This window comes from Bos mutus, chromosome 1 (genome assembly GCF_027580195.1).
Source record: "Bos mutus isolate GX-2022 chromosome 1, NWIPB_WYAK_1.1, whole genome shotgun sequence".
NCBI lineage: Eukaryota > Metazoa > Chordata > Mammalia > Artiodactyla > Bovidae > Bos > Bos mutus.
In genome coordinates, this window is record NC_091617.1 from 140,201,640 (window position 1) to 140,227,263 (window position 25,624).

General features: G+C 46.0%; 1 protein-coding gene across 2 annotated transcripts in view; it reads left to right on the forward strand.

Annotated features, from left to right (window-relative positions):
• Positions 1–25,624, forward strand: part of BACE2 (beta-secretase 2) — a 113,113-nt gene that overhangs the window by 21,217 nt on the left and 66,272 nt on the right. For both annotated transcript variants that reach the window (XM_070376427.1, XM_005893015.3), the window contains exon 2: positions 23,510–23,598. In XM_070376427.1, the coding sequence (XP_070232528.1) occupies positions 23,510–23,598 (89 nt within the window). The remainder of the gene's footprint in view (positions 1–23,509; positions 23,599–25,624) is intronic.

Genomic DNA, 25,624 nt, shown 5'->3' on the forward strand with positions numbered 1-25,624 from the left:
AAGTGGCCAACGGGCTAGCAGTGGCTCTGCCTACACCAGGAAGCTGCAGATGGGAGTCCATGGTGGGGGTGGAGAGGAGGAGACAGTGGTTCTGAGGAGACCCCTGTGTGTCTACATCAGCCACATTCAGAATCTGCCAACCACGAAGCCAAACAAGAACGTTCGTGCCCATTACCTCTCCACTGCCTCTGTTTCAGTCCTGGAAAAATCAGAGGCACCTTTGTAATCAAAATGGGAAAATAGAAACGAATAGAGATAAATCCAGCCACACCTCCCCTCCCCCTCTAAACCCTGAGCCTAAGGCAGGCCCTTAAGGGTGCCAGACAGAAAATTTGATGTTAAACAGGACAGGACTTATAATACCTAAAAATAAATGTATTGCCACAAAGCTCTTAGAAAAATATAGCTTTGGCCAAGATTTCATTCAAGGATGGGAAAGAGCAATTTACAGAACTCATTTGAAGGCATTTGTGTTACAAGAGAAGTTTCTATTAAAATGCTACTCCATCCTACAAAAACCACAGAGGGGAGTTTGGAAATGATTAGGCAAATTCATATGTGTTTGCCCTTTGACTCAGAAACCCACTCCTAGGAATTTACACAAAAGATGTTGTTCAGTCGCTAAGTTGTGCGACCCCATGGACTGCAGGATGCCAGGCTCCTATGTCCTCCACGATCTCCCATAGTTTGCTCAAATTCACGTTCATTGAACCAGTGATGTTATCTAACCATCTCTTCCTCTGCCTACTTCTCCTCTTGCCTCCAATCTTTCCCCGAATCAGGGTCTTTTCTAATGAGTCAGCTCTTTGTATCAGGTGACCAAAGTATTGGAGCTTCAGCATCAGCCCTTCCAATGAATATTCAGGGTTGATTTCCTTTGGGATTGACTGGTTTAATCTCCTGGCAGTTCAAGGGACTCTCAAGAGCCTTCCCCAGCACCACAATTTGAAAGCATCAATTCTTCCACGCTCAGCCTTTTTTGTAACACAAAAGTTACCTTCGGCAAAACTATGAAAAGTAACTCAAGGCTGTTCTTTGTCATGTTGCTTGTAAAAGCAAATGATTGGAAATGACCCAAATGCTCCTGGGAAGGGGGCTGGGGGTGTGAACCATGGCACTTCTGTCCATGGAATGGGAGACAGCAGCATGCAGACAAGGATACTCTTAAAACCTCACGTGAAGACAACAAGGTGGAGAAAAGAGAGGGCAGGGCGCATCTAAGCAAGTGGGTCCAGATCACGCAGGTACCTCTCTCTAGAGACTGCCCAGGACAGAAATCTCCAGTGATGGGCAGACTCTGCAGCCAAATGAGCATGTACTCTGCTCTCTGGCGTGTGCTGCTTACAGCTGCTACCACCATTTTCAGGCTGCAGTACATCATCAGCCTGGTTTGTTTATGAAAACAAGACCTCTGACGACGAATTACTTGCTTTTATTTCCCAGAAAGCCACAGTTCCAGATTTCCTGACTTTTATTGCAACTCCAAGTGTCCATCAGCAGCATGCCTTTAATAGATATTGAAAGAAATAATGAATATAATTAATAAATGCCCTTAAAGGGATATTTTAATCCTGAGTTGGAAACAACCTTTCAACAGGAGCTCCTGCAATGGAGAGTCTTTTTGAAGATGATTTTTCTTTTTATGGCTGTGCTGAGTCTTTGTAGTTGCTCGAGGAGGTCTCTAGTGGTGGTGCGTGAGCTTCTCATTGCAGTGGTTTCTCTTACTGCAGAGTACGGGCTCTAGAGCACAGGCTCAATATTTGAGGTGCACGGGCTTCGTTGCCCCGTGGCATGTGGAATCTTCCCAGACCAGTGATAGAACCTTATTACCCATGCATTGGCAGGCAGATTCTTATCCACTGTGCCACCAGGGAAGTCCAAAGATAATAGTTTTAAATGTTTCCATCATGATTTGATTTCTCCTACCAAAAGTGATATAAGTTTGCTACCTATAAAAATTGTTTGGAATAGTTAACCTAGAAACTGAATTTCCTACCTGGGTAAAAATCTTGCAGAGAATTTCAGCTGTTAAAAGAAAAAATGACCCACTGGAGATAGGTTGTATGTTCTGGTTAGTTTGTTGGAGCTACTGACTGCTGTTAGGGAAGATGAAAGTTTACCATTCATTGTCCCCATTTTACAGATGAGTAAGAAGAGGCACAGATATTCTCAGTGTTGAGGCAACACACTGCATGAGGCCAGAGCCAGGATTTCAAAAGTGGTGGGCTATTCCCACACCCTGTGCCCTGAACCACTTTACCATGCCGCCTCTTAGCATGTAAGTTAGAGGTATATTCACATATAGGGGGTGAGTACTCAAATATTGGGCTTCCCTGGTAGTCCAGTGGTAAAGAATCCACCCGCCAATGCAAGAGAGGCAGATTTGATCCCTGGATTCGGAAGGTCCCCTGGAAAAGGAAATGGCAACCCATTCCATTGTTATTGCTGGGAAATCCCATGGACAGAGGAGCCTGGTGGAACCAGTCCATGGTGGAGTCCTGGTGGAGCCAGTCCATGGTGTCACGAAGAGTCAAACACTACTGAGTGACTGAGCATGCAAGATCAGATATATTTTCCTGGATGGGGCGGTTTATCCAAAACTTTCTGGAGTCACTAGTCTAAGTATTCTGGAGCCTTGTAAGGGACAGTGGACCTGATTTGATTCTAGAGGAACTGCCCACTGCTGAGCTGAGCCAAGGTGTCTGGTCCTCAGCCAGTTCTTGGAAAAGCACAGATGCTCAGAAAATAGCCTTCATGCGTCCACTGACACTTGGCCTTCTGGAGAATGGACTGGCTGCCTCCTCTAATAAGCTCGTCCACCAGGGCAGTCCCAGAATAGAATTAGACAATTGAAAGCTTTATCTAAACCATAAATATCAACTCCCAGTGGCAGTCTGTGTGTGCTTATTTCCCTCACTTTCCAACTAGCCAAGAGGAGTTACACCCCTTGAGTTTTAGCAGTGCCCACTTGTTTTATGCAGCGCTGAAGAATTGATGCTTTTGAACTGTGGTGTTGGAGAAGACTCTTGAGATCAAACCAGTCCCTTGGACTGCAAGGAGATCAAACCGTCAATCCTAAAGGAAATCAGTCCTGAATATTCAATGGAAAGACTGATGCTGAAGCTCCAAACTTCGGCCACCTGATGTGAAGAACTGACTCACTGGAAAAGACCCTAATTCTGGGAAAGATTGAAGGCAGGATAAGAAGGGGGTGACAGAGGATGAGATAGTTGGATGGCATCACTGACTCAATGGACATGAGTTTGAGCAAACTCTGGGAGATAGTGAAGCATGCCGCAGTCCATGGGGTCACCAAGAGTCAGACACAGCCGAGTGGCTGAACAATAGCAACAACTTTTTCATGGGCCAGTCTCAGAACTCAAGGTGGCATCTGCTCCTCTTCTTCGGCCTTTGTGTGTGGGGAGGTGGGTTGGCTCCACAGCCTGCTCACCCCATTCCTTCCTGCTGCCAGTCCTGCCCTCCCCACACCGTCTTCCAGTGGAAGCCAGAGGAAGGAGGAGGCAGAGGAGGCCGACAAGGAGCAAGGTGCTGGGGATGCATCTTCGAGTGGTGGGGGTCCTGCCCAGCACACAGCATGAGGCATCTGATGTGGGCACCCAGATGAAAAGGCATCATCCAGGGACTCGACGGGCAGGGAGTTTTCCAGGGATGGTCCTTCTCTCCTTCATCAGGGTGGCCAACATCCGTAACTGCACCGCTCAAACTCCCCTTTCTTCTGGCTTCTGAGTGGGTTCCTGTCTTGCCTTCAAGCCCAGATGGGAAGGTGCCCCTGTCTATCCTTCCAGGCTGGCCCTGCATCCAACCTTCTCCCAGGAAGCCTGGACCAGAATCCCCTTTCTTGCTGGGCTCTGGTGGCCAGGATATCAGCATGGCTGGCGATGATGACAGTGAGAGTGAAGCTTTGTTTAGGAGTCTGTTGAGTGTTTAAATACAGGCTTTGGTTTGGTTGGTTTGTAGTGAACAGACTGAGCTACAGAGACTTAGCCAAGTTTCCCATCCGTCTTCACCACCATCTCCTCCTCCTCTGGATATCAGTGTTCTCATGCCCACAGGGGCTCAGATCGACACTGTGAGAACTGCAGGGTCCCGGGGCCTTATCCACGAACTGTGCTGGCCCAGTCCCCTGTTATTAGCTGAACTGTTTCCCCAAGACTCATACATGGGAGCCCTGACCTCCAGGGACCTCAGAATGTGACTGCACGTGGAGATACAGGGCCTTTAAAGAGTGATAAAGTGAGGCTGTCAGGATGGCCTTGATGCCCTCTGACTGGGGTCCTTTTAAGATGAGATGAGGATACACAGAGAGATGTTGGGGAGCCCATGCATAATGGATTGACCATGTGAAGGGGTAGCAAGAGGGCTGACATCTGTGAGCCAAGGAGAAGGGCCACAGGAGAAACCAGCCCTGCTGGCATCTCAGACCCCAGCCTCCAGGACCGTGAGATCAGGAATTTCTGTTGTTCCAACATCCAAGCCTGCAGTATTTTGTTCTGGGTGCCCCAGCAAACAAATACACTCTGCTTATGTCCAGCTCCCAGTGGGGGCGGGATGCACACGCTCACTCAGATTCTACAGGCTTCCAGTGTTCCTGGCCTCCCACGCTCCCCATCCCGTCAGGGCAGGTCATTTTCCTTTGGCAGGAACAAGTTGAGGGGAGGGCTTTCTGGGATAGAGTTGTCCCTGTGCAGTAAGAGCCCACCTGCCATAAAAAATACTTGTCCTGTGAAGTTGTTTGTGCTTCAGTAATTGAATGTTAATATGCCAGAAACAAGCTGAACACTCGCTGTGGGCCAGGCACCACTGGACTCTCTTCTCACACCGAAGGCAGAGAAACGCATTTAATAGAGTTAAGTTTGTTTTTCACAAATCAAGACACATCTACTCGGGGGCAAAATCGTGACATTTGTGTGAATCAGAAAATGATGGCTTCTTTTATAGCCAGGTATTCGAAGGCTAAGATCATCTCACTGCCTGCCCTTCTGAGCACTTGAAACAGAAAGGATTGGGATGTTTTGAACAAAACCTGGCACTTAAGAGTCTGAGGCTTTCCGCTGTGACTCTTACGGTCTCATCTCCGTCTGGGCAGTTCATTGATTTCCAAGCCTGGCAGCCTCCTCGGGGAGAGGAGATTTAAGACTGAGCAGTTCAAATCTCCATTCTGTCCAGAAACCAAGAGGTGTGGCGGGCAGGCTCCTTAGGCGCGTGCTAATGCTCTGCAGTGAGGCTGCTAAGACTCTTCCTATAAATCAGAGTTTAGGAAATGGTGTGGGAATGTTTTTTCCGAAGTCTACACTCACGCTCATTTCTTCATGAAATCCATTTTGTCAGTGAAGGAGATGAAGTTTGAGTTAATTTTGGCAGTTGCAGACCATTGCCCATATTTTCCAAACTCGCAAGCCCAGCATTTTTTAAGGATTATTGTCAGGGATGAAAACCTGATTGTTTTAAAACTTCATGCTAAATGCTAGCAGTCAGAGGCCCTGATTAGACAGAGCAGGGTATACTGGAATGCCAAGAAAAATCTTTATCAAGTGCATATCTCATTGTATGATGTTGGCTTTTCTAGAGTTTTAATGTTTTAGGGAACTGTGAAATCATGTAATACAAGTTTTACTATGAGTTATTTTCACAGGTCTTTAGGCTTCCCTGATGGCTCAGATGGTAAAGAATCTGCCTACAATGCAGGAGACCTGGGTTCGATCCCTGGGTTGGGAAGATCCCCTGGAGAAGGGAATGGTAACCGACTCCAGTATTCTTGCCTGGAGAATGCTATGGACAGAGGAGCCTGGCAGGCTAGAGTCCATGGGGTCACAGACAGTAGAGCATGACTGAGCAACTAACTCTTTGGGCTAAATGGGCAGGTGTGGCTGCAGTTCAGCGTTTGCTGTGTGTATTAAGACGTGGGTAATGCTGATATGTATGGAAATTGATAATTAGATGGTTGATTGGTGGATTGTTGGAAGATGGTATGAAGGATGGATATTAACTTTCAATGGGACCCTGAGATGCTCCCATGGTGGGGAAGTCATGTCATATGACCAAGGCTTAGAGAATTCCAGAGGGAATATACTTCCAACCCACCCAGCATCCCAGAGGAAGTATGCCATGGGCTCCACATAGAGCACACTCTACCATACTTCAGATATTTAACAAACGGGTTCATGGGAGTGGGCTTTCCTGCCAAGATCTGGCGAGGTCTCCTGGGCGGCAGTGAGGACTGTGAACTATTTAGTTGCCTGGAATCTCCCTGAGGACAAGCACTGAGTTTTTCTTGCTACTCCTTCATCCTAGGATGGAGCATCATGCCTGACCCAGGGTAGGTCCTCAAAAAGTATTCCCTGAATTAAACTGAGAAAGAAAGAGCATTCCAAAATGAATGCCCTGAACCTGGGACAATTCAGAGCCTAAGGTAATGAGCTGCCGTCACTGAAGTGCCTGGCAGACACGGGACTACCTGTCAGCGTGGTTCTAGACAGTGGTGCTACATTACAGAGAGGCTGTAACACCTTTTTGGTCCCTGTACCTGGCTGATTGTTACTCACCTGGGTCCTTGTTAAGAGTATTGAACTCCAGGCTCCATTCTCTGAATTGGAGATTCCATATATTTAATTCCTGGAGTGATTCCAGTAGACAAAGCAATGACCCCTGAGGTTCATTTCAGTTCTTCAATTTTGTATTTCATAATAAAAGCTAGTAACTGAGTTTGGTCATTGTTTTGTTAAGGCCATTGCTATAATTCACAAGTGACTAAACACATTCAGGAAATACATGATGTCCCTGTTCTGGGCATGGAGGATACAGTAGTGAGCCATGGTAACAGGGAACCTGCCTCCTCGAATATCACATTTTAGTGCAGAAAGGCAGACAAATCAAGTAAATGTTCTGTATTTGGATGGTGTGGTGGTGGAGGTTTAGTCGCTAAGTCATGTCTGACTCTTGAGACCCCATGGACTCTAGCCTGCCAAGCTCCTCTGTCCATGGGATTTTCCAGGCAGGAATATTGAAGTGGGTTGCCATTTCCTCCTCCAGGGGATCTCCCTGACCCAGGGATCAATTGCTATGCAAAATATTAAAGTATGGGTAAAGGCACACAGTGGGTGGGAAAGTGTTGCTAATTTGTATAGGAGAGCTGGGGAAGGCACCTTGGACCAGGAGGTGAGACCTAAAGAAAGAGGGAGTGAGGTTCTGGGAAATCATGTTCCCGGCAGGTGGAGCGGCCAGTGCAAAGGCCCTTCTTGAGAAGAGTGTGTACTTGCATTGGGAGGAACACCACAGAGTCTCCAGTCAGGTGCACAGTGGGTTGTGGGAGAGGAGGTGAGAGAAAGGTGGATTGCATGGCCGTGGATGAATGTTACATGGCTTACTAAGTGAGTTAGGAGTTCAGTTTTGGAAAAGTCAAACTGAGATGCCTTTTGCAACATCCAAGGTGAGCGTCCAGTAGCAGCTGAATCTGTCTGGAGTTTAAGCTAGAGGTTCCAGATAGAGACCTAAATTCAGGAGTCACTTGGCCAGAGGAGATGTGTAGTCTTGAGACTGGATGCAATCACTGTGGACTCGCAATGACTGGTGCTGAGACACCCCCAGACTTTAGAGACTGAGGAGGTCAGGAGGAATCAGCCAGAGCCCTGAGAAGGAGCAGCCACGGAGGTGGAAGGAGATTAGAAGATGGTCTGTCCAAGGAAGCAAAGCCTGGGACAGGGAGAGAGTCTGATGGTTGACTTAGACACGTGAGGGTAATGGTTAATGGGGAGAGGATCTGTTTCCATGAGTGGTGGGTCCAGTGAGAACTGGAGGAGAGGATTTGCTGTCAACTCTTTTAGGGACTTTATTGTAAAAGAAGTGCAGAGGAATGGGACTGAAGTGGGAGGAAAATGTGGGGTGAAAAAAGTTATGTGTCATCTTTATTAAGGTGGGAAATAATCACAACCTGCTTGGAAGTGGGTGGGAGTGGTCCAGGTAGAGGAGAAAAAACCTGAGGATGCAAACAGAGTTGGGGGATTTGGGAGTGTGTTGTCCTGAGTGGGCAATAGGGTGGATCCAATGTCCATGGAAGAGGCTGGAATTAGGAAGACATGGATCTGTCTCTACTTTTTCAACATCTGTCATAGTGAATGATGATATGCAAGAGCTCTCACTTATGTGTTGGAGATTTTGCCAAGGTTAATATGTTGCAATTTCTTGCCAAGTCTTTGTTTCTTTGTCATCTCTAAAATGTTCTGGAATGTTTTCGTGTGTCTGTTCTGTACCCTAATTAGGAAAACATCTGTATTTCACTGGTACAGATTGCAAAAGAGGAGTGCATCCGTCATTTCTCTTTGGGCTAACATTCTTTCAAAGTATCTGGACACCACAAAAAATGTGTAGATTTAATGTCTTTCCTGAAAGGAATTTACTTGGAAAGGCTTTAAAAAATCTTTTTAGCAGAGAATGATATCTTTGATCACCATATGCCTATTAAAATACACTTTTCTCATAGGTTTAATAAGGGGGAAAAAAAATCAAAGCCTTTGATGAACCAAACAGAAATAGACTGTTTCTTAAATGGCTGGACTGAAATTAACAAAGGGTAGCGAATCTGAAAACAATGGCTTTTTTGTGTGTTATACATTCCAAGTTTGGGCCAATCAGATCAGCATGCAAAGATGTTCTGCAAAGTGGAGATACCATTTTGGATTTTAAGAAGACATTGTAAAGGCTAGGTCACAGCATTCCACATGGCGATGAATATGAAGACCCTTAGATTATCAATCATTACTGTTAACATACCCACATACAGTCATCGCTACTGCTAGAAGGTGCTGAACCCTTGTGATACTTAAGACATAAATCACATTTCCTGCTTTCAAGGCACTTAATGATAGCATTGTTTAATGCATGTACTTTGTGACCCCATGGACTATACAGTCCATGGAATTCTCCAGGCCAGAATACTGGAGTGGGTAGCCTTTCCCTTTTCCAGGGGATCTTCCCAAACCAGGAATTGAACCAGTGTCTCCTGCATTGCAGGCGGATTCTTTACCAACTGAGCTATCAGGGAAGCCCATGTTCACAGAGTTTATTTCAAGTAAACCTGGAGAGGATAACCTCACAGGACCATGTGGCAGGTCTGTTTTAGATCCAGTGAAGTTTTGATATAATCATCTGTATGCATAATGAAAAGTAATAAGATTGGCAGTCCATTTCCCTACTAGGAAATTTACTTTCCTAATTATTTTGTGTTTTACACACTATTAAAATTGATTATAGTATCTTGATAAATATCATCATAAACAGAGGGAATTTTTTTTTTCCTTTAAGAGTATTGATTGGCATGAGAAACGACTTAGACAGTAAACATTTAATTCAGGGGAATAACCTCTAATTAGTCATCTATAGTTCCTTGTGCTTTATTCCTCTCTAGTCCTATAGCCAATTCAACAGACACTGAAAATCATTATAAAAGAGAAGGCTGGTCTTTGGTGTGAATGTTGGGTGATGAATTCCGTAAGGAACCCCATATCTTCTGTCTTCATCGCCCAGGCATATGGTCACCACTCATTAAATATTCATTGGGGAAAAAAAAAGAATCTTCCCAAGAGAACTGAAACAGGATTTGAAGGAGATATTTGTACATGTATGTTCATAGCAGCATTATTCACAATAGCCATAAGGTGGAAGCAACCCAAGTGATCGCCGATGGATAAATGGACCAAAAATAAATATGCATGGGAATATTATTCAACCTTAAAAGGCGCTTACTCCTTGGAAGGAAAATTATGACCAACCTAGATAGCATATTGAAAAGCAGAGACATTACTTTGCCAACAAAGATCCGTCTAAGCCAAGGCTATGGTTTTTCCAGTGGTCATGTATGGATGTGAGAGTTGGACTGTGAAGAAAGCTGAGCACCGAAGAATTGATGCTTTTGAACTGTGGTGTTGGAGAAGATTCTTGAGAGTCCCTTGGACTGCAAGGAGATCCAACCAGTCCATTCTGAAGGAGATCAGCCCTGGGATTTCTTTGGAAGGAATGATGCTAAAACTGAAATTCCAGTACTTTGGCCACCTCATGCGAAGAGTTAACTCATTGGAAAAGACTCTGATGCTGGGAGGGATTGGGGGCAGAAGGAGAAGGGGACAACAGGGGATGAGATGGCTGTATGGCATCACTGACTCGATGGACGTGAGTCTGAGTGAACTCCGGGAGTTAGTGATGGACAGGGAGGCCTGGCGTGCTGAGATTCATGGGGTCACAAAGAGTCGGACACGACTGAGCAACTGAACTGAACTGAAAGGGGAAGGAGATTCTGACACTTGCTGCCATGTGACTGAACCTTGAGGACATTATGCTGAGTGAAGTAAGGCAGTAGCAACAGAATAAATACTGAATTATATTTACACGAGGTCCCTAGAGTAGTCCAATGTATAGTTACAGAAAGTTGAGTGGTGGTTGCCAGGGACTGGAGAATGGGGACTAGCGAGTTAGTTGTTTAGTGGGCACGGAGTTTTTTTTTTTTTTTTTAATTTTTTATTTATTTGTTTTTGACCATACCACTTAGCACACAGGATTTTAGTTCCCTGACCAGGGACTGAACTGATGCCCCCTGCAGTGGAAGGACAGTCTTAACCTTGGGACCACCAGGAAAGTCCCTAGTGGGAACAGAGTTTCTGTTTGAGATGAGGAAAAGTTCTCGAGATGGATGGTAGTAATGGCTGCATGGCGATGTGAATGCTGAACCGTACTTTTCAAAGTGGTTAAGATGGTAAATTTCATATTATATGTACTTTGCAATTTAACAAATGAATCTAAATGCCTAGAATAATAGTGAGTGCTAACCACTTTATAATAATAGTAACTTGAAAGTCTTGCCTGTTGCTGCAGTGAGTATACATGCTTTATTTTTTCACATTTACTGAAAATTGTAACAATATTTGAATGTCAGGAATCAGAAGGAAGTTAATCCTTTGTCTTTTTTCCTGAAAGTTCAGATCTGAAATGTCTTTCTATTTGCAGTTATCAACTCTTGAGCAAAAGTGAAAATTTAGTGAAACTCCCAAAGTGTCTTAAGAGTTAAGACATTACACCTTTGATGAGAATCTGTTTGAACGTCTTTGGAAAATGTGCAGAAAGAACCAACTTTTAGCTAAAATGATGTCTCCTAAAATCCTTAGCAATGTATAATGGGTTGAGGGGATGGCTTTAGTTATTGAAGGCAGGAGGAGAAGGGGACGACAGAGGATGAGATGGTTGGATGGCATCACCAACTTGATGCACATGAGTTTGAGCAAGCTCTGGGAGTTGGTGATGGACAGGGAAATCTGGCGTGCCACAGTCCATGGGGTCTCAAAAAGTCAGACACGACTGAGAAACTGAACTGAATTGAACTTGAGGAAAAAGGATTAACTCACCCATTATTAGTAGCTTCCCTTCTTGGCCCCTCCCCCCGCAATCACCAAAATATGGAGACAGATCTACTTTTGTCCAAAGTGCTTTCTGAGAAACCGTTCCACATGAATTTTCCTTTCTGTGGGAAAAAGGATCGTTATGTTTATTGGCGTCAGTGAATGAGTTCTATCCAGCCTTGTGACTCTCATCTATGTCTGTTTAAACATCCTCCTTCAGTCTTCAATCACTGGGATTGCATCCTTGTGTGACCTCAGAGGCTGAGGGAAACTCCACAGCCCAGGGAATTCCCTGGGGCCACAACATCTCCATAGAAAAGGGGCTCCCTCTGTTCTTTCTCTGCTTTCCTAGCCCCGTCCTGGGTTTGCCTGCCAAGAGGGAGGGGCTGGCCAATCAGCTGGAAGTATCCAGCCTACCTGTCTCTTGAGTGAGAGTGCATTCTCAGTCCTAACTAATGTTGGACTCTGTCACCCTGTGAACTGTGGCCTGCCAGGCTCCTCTGTCCATGGGATTCTCCAGGCAAGAATACTGGAGTGGGTTGTTATTTCCTATTCCAGGGGATCTTCCTGACCCAGGGACCAAACTCGTGTCTCTTGCATGACAGGCGGATTCTTTACCGCTGAGCCACCTGGGAAGCACCCATCTCTGAATATGCTCTTGCAAACATATAAGCACTTTCTGGCTTCTGGCTCCTACTTCCAGAAGCTTAGTGGGCACGAGGCTGCTTGCAGCCCCTCCCCTTGTGGTCTAGGTTCTCTGTCCAGGAGGCAGAGAACCAGGAGCTGGCTGTTTTGACCATCGGAGACAGTGCCACCATGTGTAGCCTCTCAGCAGACAATCAAGTGCCTTCTTCAGGTATGACAGCAGCTACTCCAATAACTCTGAGCCCAGGGGCGAAGTGGCTCTGGGTTCTGGCCCTGACTCTGTGGGCCAGGGGCAGCCTTGGGTGTGTCATCACGCCTCGACTCATGTGCATATGTTGTCTCGATTCTCAGCAGCCTAAATGGAGGCTGGAGCCTTGGGATATTAAGTGAAACAGTTTCAGGAAGGGCGACCCCTTCCAGGGCCCAAGAGTGGGCTCTTATCTAACACTCAGAAATGAATTGTCAAAGGAGGCACACGAGCTGACAAAGCAAGAGGTTTTATTGGGAAGGGCACCCGGGTGGAGAGCAGTAGGGTAAGGGAGCCCAGGAGAATGGCTGTGCCACAAGGCCCACAGTCTTGGGTTTCATGGTGATGGGATTAGTTTCTGGGCTGTCTTTGGCCGGTCATGACTCAGAGTTCTTTCTGGTAGCACCCACGTTGCTCAGCCAACACGGATGCCAGGGAGAAGGATTCTGAGAGGTGGTCGGACGTGTGGTGTCTCCTTTTGACCTTTCCCAAATTCTTCAGGTTGGTTGTGGCTTGTTAGTTCCAAGCTCTTTGCCAGGACCTCCTGATGTCAAATAACGCACATGGATGGTTGCAATGGTTCCTGGGAGGGTGGTTTTACTCAGTGTGCTTCCCCTAACAAAACAAACCCAGGGTTAACACTCACGTGTAAAGATTATCAACTTAAAAAATATTCACAACCTAAAAGTCAAGAGTTATGATTTATTCAGTGGGAATGTTTAGAACTTCAAGCCCAGAAGATAGCATCTCAAAGAGCCCTAATATAATTGCTCTGTGGAGGTGAGGGGAAGAACCAGGTTATATAGAAGTTTTGCATCAAAGGGCAAGTATTCTGAACATCAAAAGATTATTGTTAATTAAAGAAAATCATATAGCCCAAGTTAAGGAATTTAGTGCTTTTCTATGTTGGGCAGATCCCCTAGAGGAGGAAATGGCTACTGACTCCAGTATTCTTGCCTGAAAAATCTCATGGACAGAGGAGCCTGGTGGGCTACAGTCCATGGGGTCGCAAAGAGTCAAACAGGACTGAGCTTTCATGCACACACCTCTGTATGACAAGATACAAGAGTCTCGGCTCACTGAAATCTTTCCTTTCTTCTGCATCTCAGCTATCCCAGTCCAGAATCCTGTATTTTTCACATCCTGTGCTCCCTTGGGGCTCCCCAGAGGGAGTGGCTACAGCCTGAGGATGACTGCTGATTCATAGTTATTCTTCTCCTTCCTGAGTGCCCTCTGGGCTCACCAGCTCACGTTGGAGGGCTGCAATAGCTGAGGACTGTGACATCCTTGTTTGCTGTATTCTGTTTCTCAGGATGGAACCCAGAAAGGGAGACCCCCGGATGCAGCTTTGTTAGGGAAGCAGGCTCAGAAGATGGTCTTCTCTCCTTTCTCAAATGTGCCTTACTGCTGCCACTACACCACTGTTAAAATTTGCCCTTGGAGCCTGGGAGATGGTGTGACTGGGAGATCCAGAACTCACTAAAACCCCTTGAGGGGGACTTGGACCTCAAGACAACCCAGATCAGAAGGCAGAAGCTAACTCCACTTAAGTCTTTGGGGACAGGATGGCCTCAGTGATGCTTGGGCATCATTCATGCCTTCAGCACCCTCTGTTGAGCACTTACTGTGTGCCAGGTCTCAGAACTAGGGACATAAAGCTAGGAGTGAGCTGGGCAGGAGGAAGGGGAGAGAGAAACATGATCAGTTTTAGGAACATTCTGGAAGTAGAATAGAGAGGACACACAGGCTCCTGGAAGTGGAGGCAGGAGGGAAAGGCGGAGCCTGTGCACTCAGGTGATGGAGTGGCCGCTTGAAGAAAAGGCGGGGTGAGAGAAAACCACACTCCTGGCCCTGGGATTAGAGCGTTCCTGGGTGTATCTCTGCCTTGTTCCAGCTGAAGGCAGGTGCTACACACGCCAAGCACCCCCAGGTGTTTTGGGTCATGTCCGTGTCAGCATCACCTGCTGTGGGACCAGCGCTGTGTGTGGGGGTCTGCTAAACACATGGCACGGGTTCTGCAGCTCCTGCTTATCGCTTCTGGGCCACATCCAGACTCACTGCAGTGTGGAGATGTGGAAAGAAAGCCTGCTGGGGAACTGGATGCCTGTCATGTTTGGCACAGTGGTGTATTTGAGAAGTCAGCCCTGTAGCAAGAGAAAAACAACGTCAGGCCACTCCTCTTTGAGAAACTGAAACACCCCTATGTGTGAGGCACTATTTTAGATGCATCGCATATGTATGAGGGGCATCTCGTGTGCTCATAGCAACACCTTTTCATCTTACCTTGGATATCATCTGTCCTTGGATGAGGACACCAAGGGTCAGAGGTTAGGTGGTTTACTTAGGGTTATGCAGCCAACAGGTGTGTGAGCTGAAAAAGAGCACAATGTATACATTAAGAGTTATGTTTTATTCAGCAGACAAAACTGAGGACTTAAGTGCTGGAGAAGACTCTTGAAAGTCCCTTGGACAGCAAGGAGATTAAACCAGTCATTCCTAAAGGAAATCAACCCTGAATATTCATTGGAAGGACTGATGCTGAAGCTAAAGCTCCAATACTTTGGACACCTGATACAAAGAGCTGACTCATTGGTAAAGACCCTGATGTTGGGAAAGACTGAGGGCAGGAAGAGAAGGGGACAACAGAGGATGAGGTGGTTGGATGGCATCACCGACTCAATGGACATGAATTTGAGCAAGCCCTGTGAGATGGTGAAGGACAGGGAAGCCTGGCATGCTTCAGTCCATGGGGTCACAAAGAGTCAGACATGACTTAGCGACTGAACAACAACAAAGCCTGGGACAGAGCATCTGATGTCACTCTGAGGGACTGCTCCGAAGCAGCAAGGGTGTGGGGGAGTCAGGATAAACAGGAGCATTTACAACAAAGACCAGATGGTCAGGACGTGAAAAGATTATTGTTAATTAAAGAAAACCAGGTATCTCAAGTTAAAGAATTGAGCACTTTTCTATATATGGGAAGATGTAAGAGTCCGGGCTCATGGAAATCATTGCTTTGATATGCACCTCAGCTATCTGGGCTTCCTTCATAACTCAATCAGTAAAGAATCTGCCTGCAATGCAGGAGACCCGGATTTTAATCCTGGATTGGGAAGATCCCCTGGAGAAGGAAATGGCATCCCTGGAGAATCCAGTGGACAGAGGAGCCTGGCGGGATACAGTCCATGGGGTTGCAAGAGTCGGACATGACTTAGCGACTAAACCACCGGCTCCCTGGAGTCAGGATCCGGTCTTCTCTCATCCTGAGTCACCTCGGGGAGCACTGCGGGGTCAGCTGCAGCAGTTGTTGGCTTGATCACGGGCACCATCTTCCATCATGAGTTCCCTCAGGGCTCACTGGTGGGGTGGCTACAACATGATGATCTGATGGTCACAGCATCATTTGTTTACTGATACAGTATGCATGCGTGATAAATCATTTCAATTGTGTCCTACTGTTTGTGACCCCATAGCTCCTCTGTCCATGGGGTTTCCCAGGCAAGAAAACTGGAGTGAGTTGCCATTTCCTTCTCCAGGGGATCTTCCTGGCCCAGGGATGGAACTCGAGTCTCATGTCTCCTGCCCTGGCAGGTGGGGTCTTTACCACCAGCACCACGTGGAAAGCCCTCCTGATGTGACAGGCAATAGTTTTCACTCATAGGGAGGCTAATCTAGGGTTCAGATGCAGGTCTACCAGAAGCTAAAGCTGATATTTTTCATGTTATTCTCCTTTAGAGAACATGCAGGGTGTATCCTGGGACCACAGGTCAGAAGTGAACTGGAAGCCCTCATCCTGTGAGTGGGCATAATTGCAGCATATTTAAGGGCATCTGCTATGGGTGTGTGATGAAATCTCCCCCAACCTGAGAAATCCAGCCTTTCCACTCATCCTAACAGGGATGGGTTGTTCAAAAAGTTAAAAAATTCAGTCACAAAGGAGGCCCTCCCTCTAGGAACTGCCACATTTCCTCAGCGACAGATTTCAGCTGCAGAGGTACTAGCAGCTCCCGCATCCAGGAGGATTCTGATCTGGGGGTGACTTTTCGTTTCCTAAAACAGAGACCCTCACACCAAGCTCCCTTCATCCTACCACTTCCTCTGCCAGTCTTAGCCTGCCAAGCCCGACGCAGTCAGTGAAAAACTGCTGCTATATTCAAATCAGTGCAGGTGATGCCCTCTCCCTCCCCCAGCATTCCCTTGGAAGTTAAGAGTTTCCCAAAAGGAGTCAGGGAATCCATCCACAAGACTCTGGACTGTGTTTTTCTAGGAAGAGCCCCGTCTGCAGGAGGGAAGCAAACACACATACACGTGCATGCGTGTGCACTCACACACAGAGCCTGAATAGGTTGATAATCAAGTCCCTCGTAGCTTCTATAACATCTGTTTGTGTTAAGTGGAGCCCTTTGAAAATGATTTTTTTCCCCTTCTCTATAAAGGCAACCTTAATTTTAGAACGTGGAGAAATGGTGAGTGACAATTATTTTTGCTTCCTTCAACAAGACGTGTTTCAGTAAATGAGCTTCATTTCCAGAATTGAAGCCCTGAAAGAACCTGATTAGCAAGATCGGCGCCCACAATCACGTGTAATAACTGTGGGCAAACAGCCCTGTGGAGCCGGGCTGGGAGGACCCCGCTGCTGTGGGTTCTGCTTGCCGGCAGACTTCAGCAGATGGGCTGCTAATGTAATTAGGAATCGTTGTGTGAAATGAGCCATTATTTAAATTATCTGCTAATTTTCCTATCTATTAACCTGCTGAAAAAGAGGCAGTGGTATCTGAGGAATCTCAGGCTGCTAATCACTAACTAGATGAAGAGCCCATTCTTCACTTTAATGCAACCTTTCACCTTATTACAGCAATTAGCAGATGGCTTTCTGGGGGGTTATTGCCCAATGCATCAGCTGAAGATTGAGAAGGGACATTGGGAAGACACTCACAGTCTACAGGTTTTCACAAGTGGAGATATTTGGTCTCTGGGGCATGTGAAGCAATGTTTGTGTGAGCCAGCCTTCCCTGTGTCTCTCTACCCCAGACATTGGTGGGAGCAGAGCATTGAGGCAGGAAGGAGGAGAAGGCTAATAATACAGAGCAGACCCCCAGGGACTCCCCGAGGCACAGGGCACACTCAGAGCCATCCACCTGGGGAGCAAGGAAGTGGAAACTTCATCAGCTGTTGTGTATTTGGGTTCAGGGCTGCTCCCAGGAGTGAACACTCATTCTTGTATTTCAGATCTCCCCTGGAAGCTGGAGAGCTTTTGAGGGGAGGGTGGGTACAACTAAGGTTTTCCTGGGTTCTTCCCAGTAAAGGATAAGAACCCACACTGTACCCTGGATGTTGGAGGAGCCCCAGCAGCTGGAGTGAGTGTTGGGGCACCCAGAGAGTGCCAACACCACCACCACCCCCACCACCCCCTGCCCTTGGCTACCATCTCATTCCTAACTCTGGTTAGCCTTGGGTATTTAAAAGGAAACGTGTGATTATTTTATATTGTTGTTGATCAGTTGCTCACTCTTGTCTGACTCTCTGTGACCCCATGGACTGCAGCATGCCAGGCTTCCCTGTCCTTCACTATCTCCTGCAGTTTACTCAAACTCATGGCCATTGAGTCGATGATGCCATCCAAACGTCTCATCCTGTGTCTTCCCCATCTCCTCCTGTCCTCAGTCTTTCCCAACATCAGGGTCTTTTCCAATGAATCAGTTCTTTGCATCAGGTGGCCAAAGTGTTGGAGCTTCAGCTTCAGCATCAGTTCTTCCAATGAATATTCAGGACTGATTTCCCTTCGGATTGACTGGTTTGATCTTGCAGTCCAAGAGACTCTCAAGAGTCTTCTCCTGCACCAGAGTTCAAAAGCATCAATTCTTTGGTGCTCACCCTTCTTTATAGTCCAACTCTCATATCCATACATGACTACTGGAAAACCCATACCCTTGACTAGATGGACCTTTGTCCTCAAAGTGATATTTCTGCTTTTTAATAGGCTGTCTAGGTTTGTCACAGCTTTCCTACCAAAGAGCAAGCGTATTTTAAGTTCGTGGCTGCAGTCTCCATCCCCAGTGATTTTGGAGCCCAAGAAAATAAAAGTTTGTAACTGTTTCCATTTTTGCCCCACCTATTTTCCATGAAGTGATGGGACTGGATGTCATGATCTTAGTTTCTTGAATGTTGAGTTTTAAGCCAGCTTTTTTGCTCTCCTCTTTCACCTTCATCAGAGGTTCTTTAGTTCCTCTTCACTTTCTGCCATAAGGGTGGTGTCATCTGCATTTCTGAGTTTATTGATATTTCTTTCAGTGATCTTGATTTCAGCTTGTGATTCATCATATATCAACTGGGAAGTCAAGTTAGCCACCTCTGCCAGTTCTAGGAAAAGCTCAGTGAAGTCTGTGCACAGACGTATCAGGAGTTTGGCCTGGCAAACTCTCGCCAGCTCCTTGGCAGTTTCCCCTTCTTCATCAGCTTTCCACTCCTAGGTGGAGCTCATGTGAGTCCCCTCCCCATCCTATGGAAAAGGTGATTAGCAAATTCCTGCTTGGGAGATGACTCCAGAGACTAAGGAAAAGGGTTCTGCCCTCAAGCAACTGACAAGCTCCCTGAGAGAAAAGATGTGTGCCTGGGAGAAATGAGAGGCCAGTAAAAGGCATGAGACAAGTGAGTGGCCAAAACTTAGGGCCCAGTGGTCAGTGGGGAGAGGGACAGACCAGGGCTGGCACTGAAAGGCCTTTCAGAGGATGCAGGACTGCCTGGGTCTCAAAGACAGCCCTGTGTGTGGATTGTGGTTGAATTCTGCCAGCTGGCACAGAGTGTGAGAGGTGGCATATTATTGTGTCAGAACAAAAGGAGGAAAGTAAAATCCCACAAGATATGCCATTTTAAAAACAAGAAAGCATTGTCTAGGCACGACAAGGCATGGGGATAAAGTCCTGACTGTCCCCAAGAACGTCCCTAAAGGAATCTTCCTGGAGAGTCTGTTGGCTTCAAAGTGCTCCAGGACCAGCCCTCAGCCAGCAGTTCCTTGGGATGTCACAGAGTTTGTGTCAGTGGCCACCAGTGACTGACCTGACTCCCCACCTCCTGTTGAAAGTTGTGTGTATGATTACCATGTGTGTTCAGTCATGTCCAACTTTCTGTGACCCCATGGCTGCGGCCTGCCAGGCTCCTCTCTGTTCATGGGATTTTCCAGCCAAGAATACTGGGTTGCCATTTTCTTCTCTGGGGAATCTTCCTGACCCAGTGATTGAACCCTCATCTCCTATACTGTAGGCAGATTCTTTACCATCTGAGCCACCAGGGAAGCCTAAAAACAGGTAGTTTGACTATTTTAGAGTCTTCATGTGAGATCGTGTAAGATTTGTCCTGCGTCTGGCTTATTTTACTCTGCATAATGTTCTCCAGGTTCATCCATTTGGGTACATATGGTAAGATTTCCTTCTTTTTTTAAGGCTCAGAGTAGAATGGTGGTCTCCAGAAGGGTGGAACGAGGCAATATGGGGCTATTCGTCAAAGGTATTGGAGAAGGCGATGGCACCCCACTCCAGTACTCTTGCCTGGAAAATCCCATGGACGGAGGAGCCTGGTGGGCTACAGTCCATGGGGTCGCTAAGAGTCAGACATGACTGAGCGGCTTCACTTTCACTTTTCACTTTCATGCATTGGAGAAGGAAATGGCAACCCACTCCAGTGTTCTTGCCTGGAGAATCCCAGGGACGGCAGAGCCTGGTAGGCTGCCATCTATGGGGTTGCACAGAGTTGAACGCGACTGAAGCAACTTAGCAGCAGTCAAAGGTATGGCTCAGACTAAAAAGAATCTACCTGCAATGCAGGAGACCTGGGTTTGATCCCTGGGTCAGGAAGATCCCCTGGAGGAGGAATAGCAACCTACTCCAATTCTTGCCTGTAAAATTCCATGAACAGAGGAGCCTGGCAGACTACAGTCCATGGGATCACAAAAGAGTCAGATATAACTGGGCACACGGGCACACACACACACATCTGGCAGTGAAAATCTCTCAGTCCCTGACTTTTTCATTCATTCAACAACTGTTCACCGAGCATCTAGGAAACACTGGGCACTGTCCAAGGTGCTGGATGGATGAAGGATGATGAACCACAGGTGGGCCCCTGTGGTTGGCTCACTCTTATGGGGGTGCCCCATGCTTGGATGCTCTCTGGAGAAGATATACTGGAGTGTGTAAAAGATGCACAGTGGGGACCTGCTTCCTCCATGAAAGAGCCCCTGGAACCCCAATGTTGGCAAAGAGATTGGAGCAGTGAAAAGCCAGCGACTGTCAGAATGCTAGACCCTTGCTCTTTGAGAAGGCAGATTTTTGTCCTCGTTGCTATATTCTGGAAGAAGTGGAATGTGGTTCTATAGGAGGCTGCTTGGTATAGGGAAGGAGGTGGGGACTTCCAGCTCTCACAGCATTTCTTCTAAAGCAGGGATGATGGTTCATACATGCTTCTGATTCATTTTCAGTTGTGCTTCGAAAGTGCAGTGCATTTCCCATATTTGTGTGTGTTTTCTGCATCCATTTATGGGGTTGAATAATGTCCTCTGGGGTAAGACTATATTTGCAGTTTGAGTTGAACCCAAGGAGACCGGAGGTGATGCTGGAAATTCCGCAGATAAGGACACAGCAGGGGATGTTGTGTGTGTGAAGTGGGGCAAGGCGTTCAGGAGAATGGTGCACTAAGCCTTTGCCTGTCCATGCTTTCAGGGTGGATCCTATAAAATTTAGAGGACAAGTGACTGTATTTTTTTTTCCTTTGTGATTAAGACTAGGAGTTACAAAGAGAAAGTCATGGTCCTGGTGAGAATTCAACGTGAAAAATGTCTATTTCCAGTTCATCACACAGAAAAAGGTGTTGGTGGCTCAGAAACATTACTTGAAGCCCCACTCAAAGTGTTTACTGCTCCCTAGAAATCCATTCCTTGCCTGACGCTGTGGCTGCCTCGTTTACTCTCCTCAAATCCTGTCTTCTAACAGCAGCCAAAGTGATGACCAACTTGGCTGAGCTGTGACTCCAAACTGAATTTTCTTGAAATCTGGCTTCTGCTGACGCAGCTGGGGAGTATGACTGTGCCCAGCGCCTGGGCAGTTAGAAGTCATCTGTGTAAGATAATGCTGTCTGTGTTTTGCTGTGACTTTCTCTGTTTTGTGTCGCCCGCCTCTGCAAGGGGGGACCATGTGCTGTGAGGCAGAAGTAAGGACGGGGGTGTGTGGAAAGGACATGATTCTAATGTGATGCAGAGGCGGCCGGTGGAATTCCATACCCGGGAAAGCAGAGTGAAATGTCTGTAGAGCACGTCCCTGGTCACTGGGGCCATTATGCCCAGGAGAGTAGTCCTGGGTCTGCTCTGCCTGTGGCTGGTTATGTAGGAGCATTGGATGTGGATGTGGGATGCCAGCCTGGGAACCTGGCCTTCCAGGCAGCTGGTCTTTGCACACACGTCCTGCTGGGCTGTTGGGTGTGTGTTTGCCAGAGAGACCCGGGAAAGACTTGTAAAAATGGCATGCTTTCATGAGTTGTCGTGAGCCTGGAATTCTGGGTTTGCTTTTGTTTTTTTCTTTCTTGTTCATCTCTCTACTAGTTTCACCTAAGCAAATTAAAAGTTCATCCTACCTTAAGGAACCATTTAAATCCAGGATGTGAAATCAGAGCTGAGAACATAGGCCATGTGTGTTACATGTATTATTAGGTCAACTTGGACTGTCTGCTGTCAGGACAATGGACTTCATTCCAATGAAGGGTGAGATTCTGGATCTTGCTGACTGCCCATATGTGATATTATGATTTATGTGAAGAAACACATATTTATACAGAGAAATATGTATTTGGTCTTTGTCTCAGTTCCTGGCACAGGGCACCCTTGGAACTTCCTCAATAATAAGGGTGATAAAGGCACCTTTGTTTTCCATAACAAGTCCCTTCCAACCATACCTGAGGTGTGTCAGTGAGATGGCTTTTGGAAAGTCCCAAAGGATGGGGAGCCAACCCTGAGAGTAGAGAGCTGGAACTTTCAGCCTCATTTCTAGGGAAGGGAGAAGAGTTGAAGGTTGAATCAGTCATCAATGGCTCATGATTTAATCAATCAACCCAACAGATGCGTGTTCAGTTACTTCATGTTCTGTTCATGTGTGTCCAACTCTTTGTAACCCCATGGACTATAGCCCACCAGGCTCATCTGTCCATGGGATTTCCCAGGCAAGAATGTAGGAGTGGGTTGCCATTTCCTTCTCCTATATACTTTTAATTGTGTTCTGTCTGAAATCAATGCAAACACCTATGTAGTGAGACCCTTCAACTTTTATAGTGACTATGTGTTCATAAATGGAATTAAGAGAATTCATTTCCTAAAGTCACAGTGCATAAATGGGTATTTACTGTCTCTCAATTCAGTATGAGAAGCCCAAAAACATGTTGAGGAGAAGAAGCCAGAACCTCCTGCCAAAAATCCCACATGATGCCATTTATATAATGTCCAGGAACCAGTGAAACTCGTCCATGGTAATAGGCGTCAGAGAGTGGTTGCTTCTGAGAAACAACGGGGATTGACTAGAAAGGGGCATAAGAGGGGCCTTTGGGGAATAACAGGAATTTCTGTATCTTGTTTGGGAGAACACCATGTCAGAACTCTCCAGTGGAAAATCCAAGATCTTTCATTTTTATTGTATGTAAATGATAATTCATTAAAACTTAAAAAAAAAAAAATAGCGATGCCTCTGACAGTTGTTTCCAGGTCCTGTGCAGCAGAGATGAGGGAATACCCACTGCCAGAAGGTGTCTGGGGAGGTGTGCTGGGTGTGTGGGGTGGAGGTGGAGGTAAATGAGGATTTTCAGGTGAGATTGGAAAGGCAGGAGGAGGGCTGCCCAGCCAAGTGACAAACCAGCCGACAGTCCAGGGTGAGAAAGGGCTCTGCCTGGTTACCAAGTACTGCTGGCTGGAAAATGAAACCCCACTTATTCCACTGAATTTATCTTCTTTTAAGGTTTGGTGTGTATCTGAAGCTAAACTGATCTCTGCCCTTGCAAGCTTCACAATGGACTGTGTTTGGAATTCAATTTTTCTAGCAGCTTTTTAAAAATATTTCTAATCCATATGATTTCTCCAAGTAACAAATTGTTCTCAGCACTTAAGGTTTAAGAGAAGTATTCAAGAGTGTTGCCCTAAGCAAGTAACCTAATGGTTTCTCTGTTTTTCCCTTAAAAATAAAAGCTGCAGATACTCGTTGACACCGGAAGCAGCAACTTTGCCGTGGCTGGGGCCCCACATCCCTATATCGACTCTTACTTTGACGCGGAGAGGTGAGTGATGGGTCTGTGCCTCGGGGTGGGGACCGGGCTTGGGGGCACCAGATTAATGCTTCAAAATACACTGGGAGATGCAGCCGAAAGCTGTTTCATTTTAGGGAGGACATGTTCATGTATATGTCTGTGTAAGTATCTGTGTGTATATGCATATAGTGGTGTGCATATATTTGTGTATGTATGTATGCATAAGTGTATGTGTAGGTATCCATGTGTACATGCATATGGTGGTGTGTATATTTGTGTATATTTGTGTGTGTGTATTTGTGTATATGTAGATATCTGTGAGTACGAGCACATTTGTTGTTGTTCAGTTGTTGTCATGTCCGACTCTCCGACCTCAGGTACTGCAGCACAGCACCAGTTTCCTCTGTCATTCACTGTCTCCCAGATGTTGTTCAAATTCATGTGCATTGGGTCACTGATGCTATCTAACCATCTCATCCTCTGCCACCCTCTTCTCCTATTGCTTTCAATCTTTCCCAACATCAGGGTCTTTTCCAATGAATCAGTTCTTTGCATCAGGTGGCCAAAGTATTGGAGTTTCAGCTTCAACATCAGTCCTTCCAATGAATATTCAGGACTGATTTCCTTTAGGACAGACTTGTTGGAGCTTCTTGCTGTCCAAGAGACACTTAAGAGTCTTCTCCAACACCACAGTTCAAAAGCATCAATTCTTCAGCGCTCAGCTTTCTTTATAGTCCAACTCTCACATCCATACATGACCACTGGAAAAACCATAGCCTTGACTAGATGGACCTTTGTTGGCAAAGTAATGTCTCTGCTTTTTAATATGCTTTTTAATAGGTTGGTCATAGCTTTTCTTCCAAGGAGCAAGTGTCTTTTAATTTCATGTCTTCAGTCACCATCTGCAGTGATTTTGGAGCCCAGAAAAATAGTCTTTCACTGTTTCCATTGTTTCCCCTTCTATTTGCGATGAAGTGATAGGACCGGATGCCATGATCTTAGTTTTTTGAATGTTGACTTTTAAGCCAGGTTTTTCACTCTTGTCTTTCACTTTCATCAAGAGGCTCTTTAGTTCTTCTTCACTTTCTGCCATAAGGGTGGTGTCATCTGCATATCTGAAGTTATTGATATTTCTCCTGGCAATCTTGATTCCAGCTTGTGCTTCATCCAGCCTGGCATTTCGCATTATGTACTCTGCATAGAAGTTAAATAAGCAGGGTGACAATATACAGCCTTGATGTACTCCTTTCCTGATTTGGAACCAGTCTGTTGTCCCATGTCCAGTTCTAACTGTTGCTTCTTAACCTGCATACAGATTTCTCAAGAGGCAGGTCAGGTGATCTGCTACTTCCATCTCTTTAAGAATTCCCCACAGTTTGCTGTGATCCACACAGTCAAAGGCATCAGCATAGTCAATGAAGCAGATGTTTTCCTGGAACTCCCTTGCTTTCTCCATGAGCCAATGAATGTTGACAATTTGATCTCTGGCCCCTGCCTCTTCTAAACCCTGCTTGTACATCTGGAAGTTCTTGGTTCGTGTACTGCTGAAGTCTAGCTTGAAGGATTTTGAGCATAACCTTGCTAGAATGTGAAATAAGCACAATTATACAGTAGTTTGAACATTCTTTGGCATTTTTTTTCTTTCGGATTGGAATTAAAATGGACTTTTCTAGTACTGTGGCCACTGTTGAATTTTCCAAATTTGTTGACATATTGAATGCAGCGCGTTAGCAGCAACATCTTTTAGGACTTGAAATAGTTCAACTGGAATTCCATCACCTCCACTAGCTTTTTTCCTAGTAATGCTTCCTAAGGCCCACTTGCCTTCACATTCCAGGATGTCTGGCCACACCATCATGATGCACTGAGTGGTGTGTATATTTATGAATATATGTATATGTTTGTGTATGTGTAAGCATCTGTGTGTACATGCACATGAGGGTGTGTATATTTGTGTATAGATGCATATATCTGTGTAAGTGTAGGTATCTGTGTATATGCATATGACTTCACAGTTAGTATGCATATGATACACACTTAGTGGTGTGTATATTTG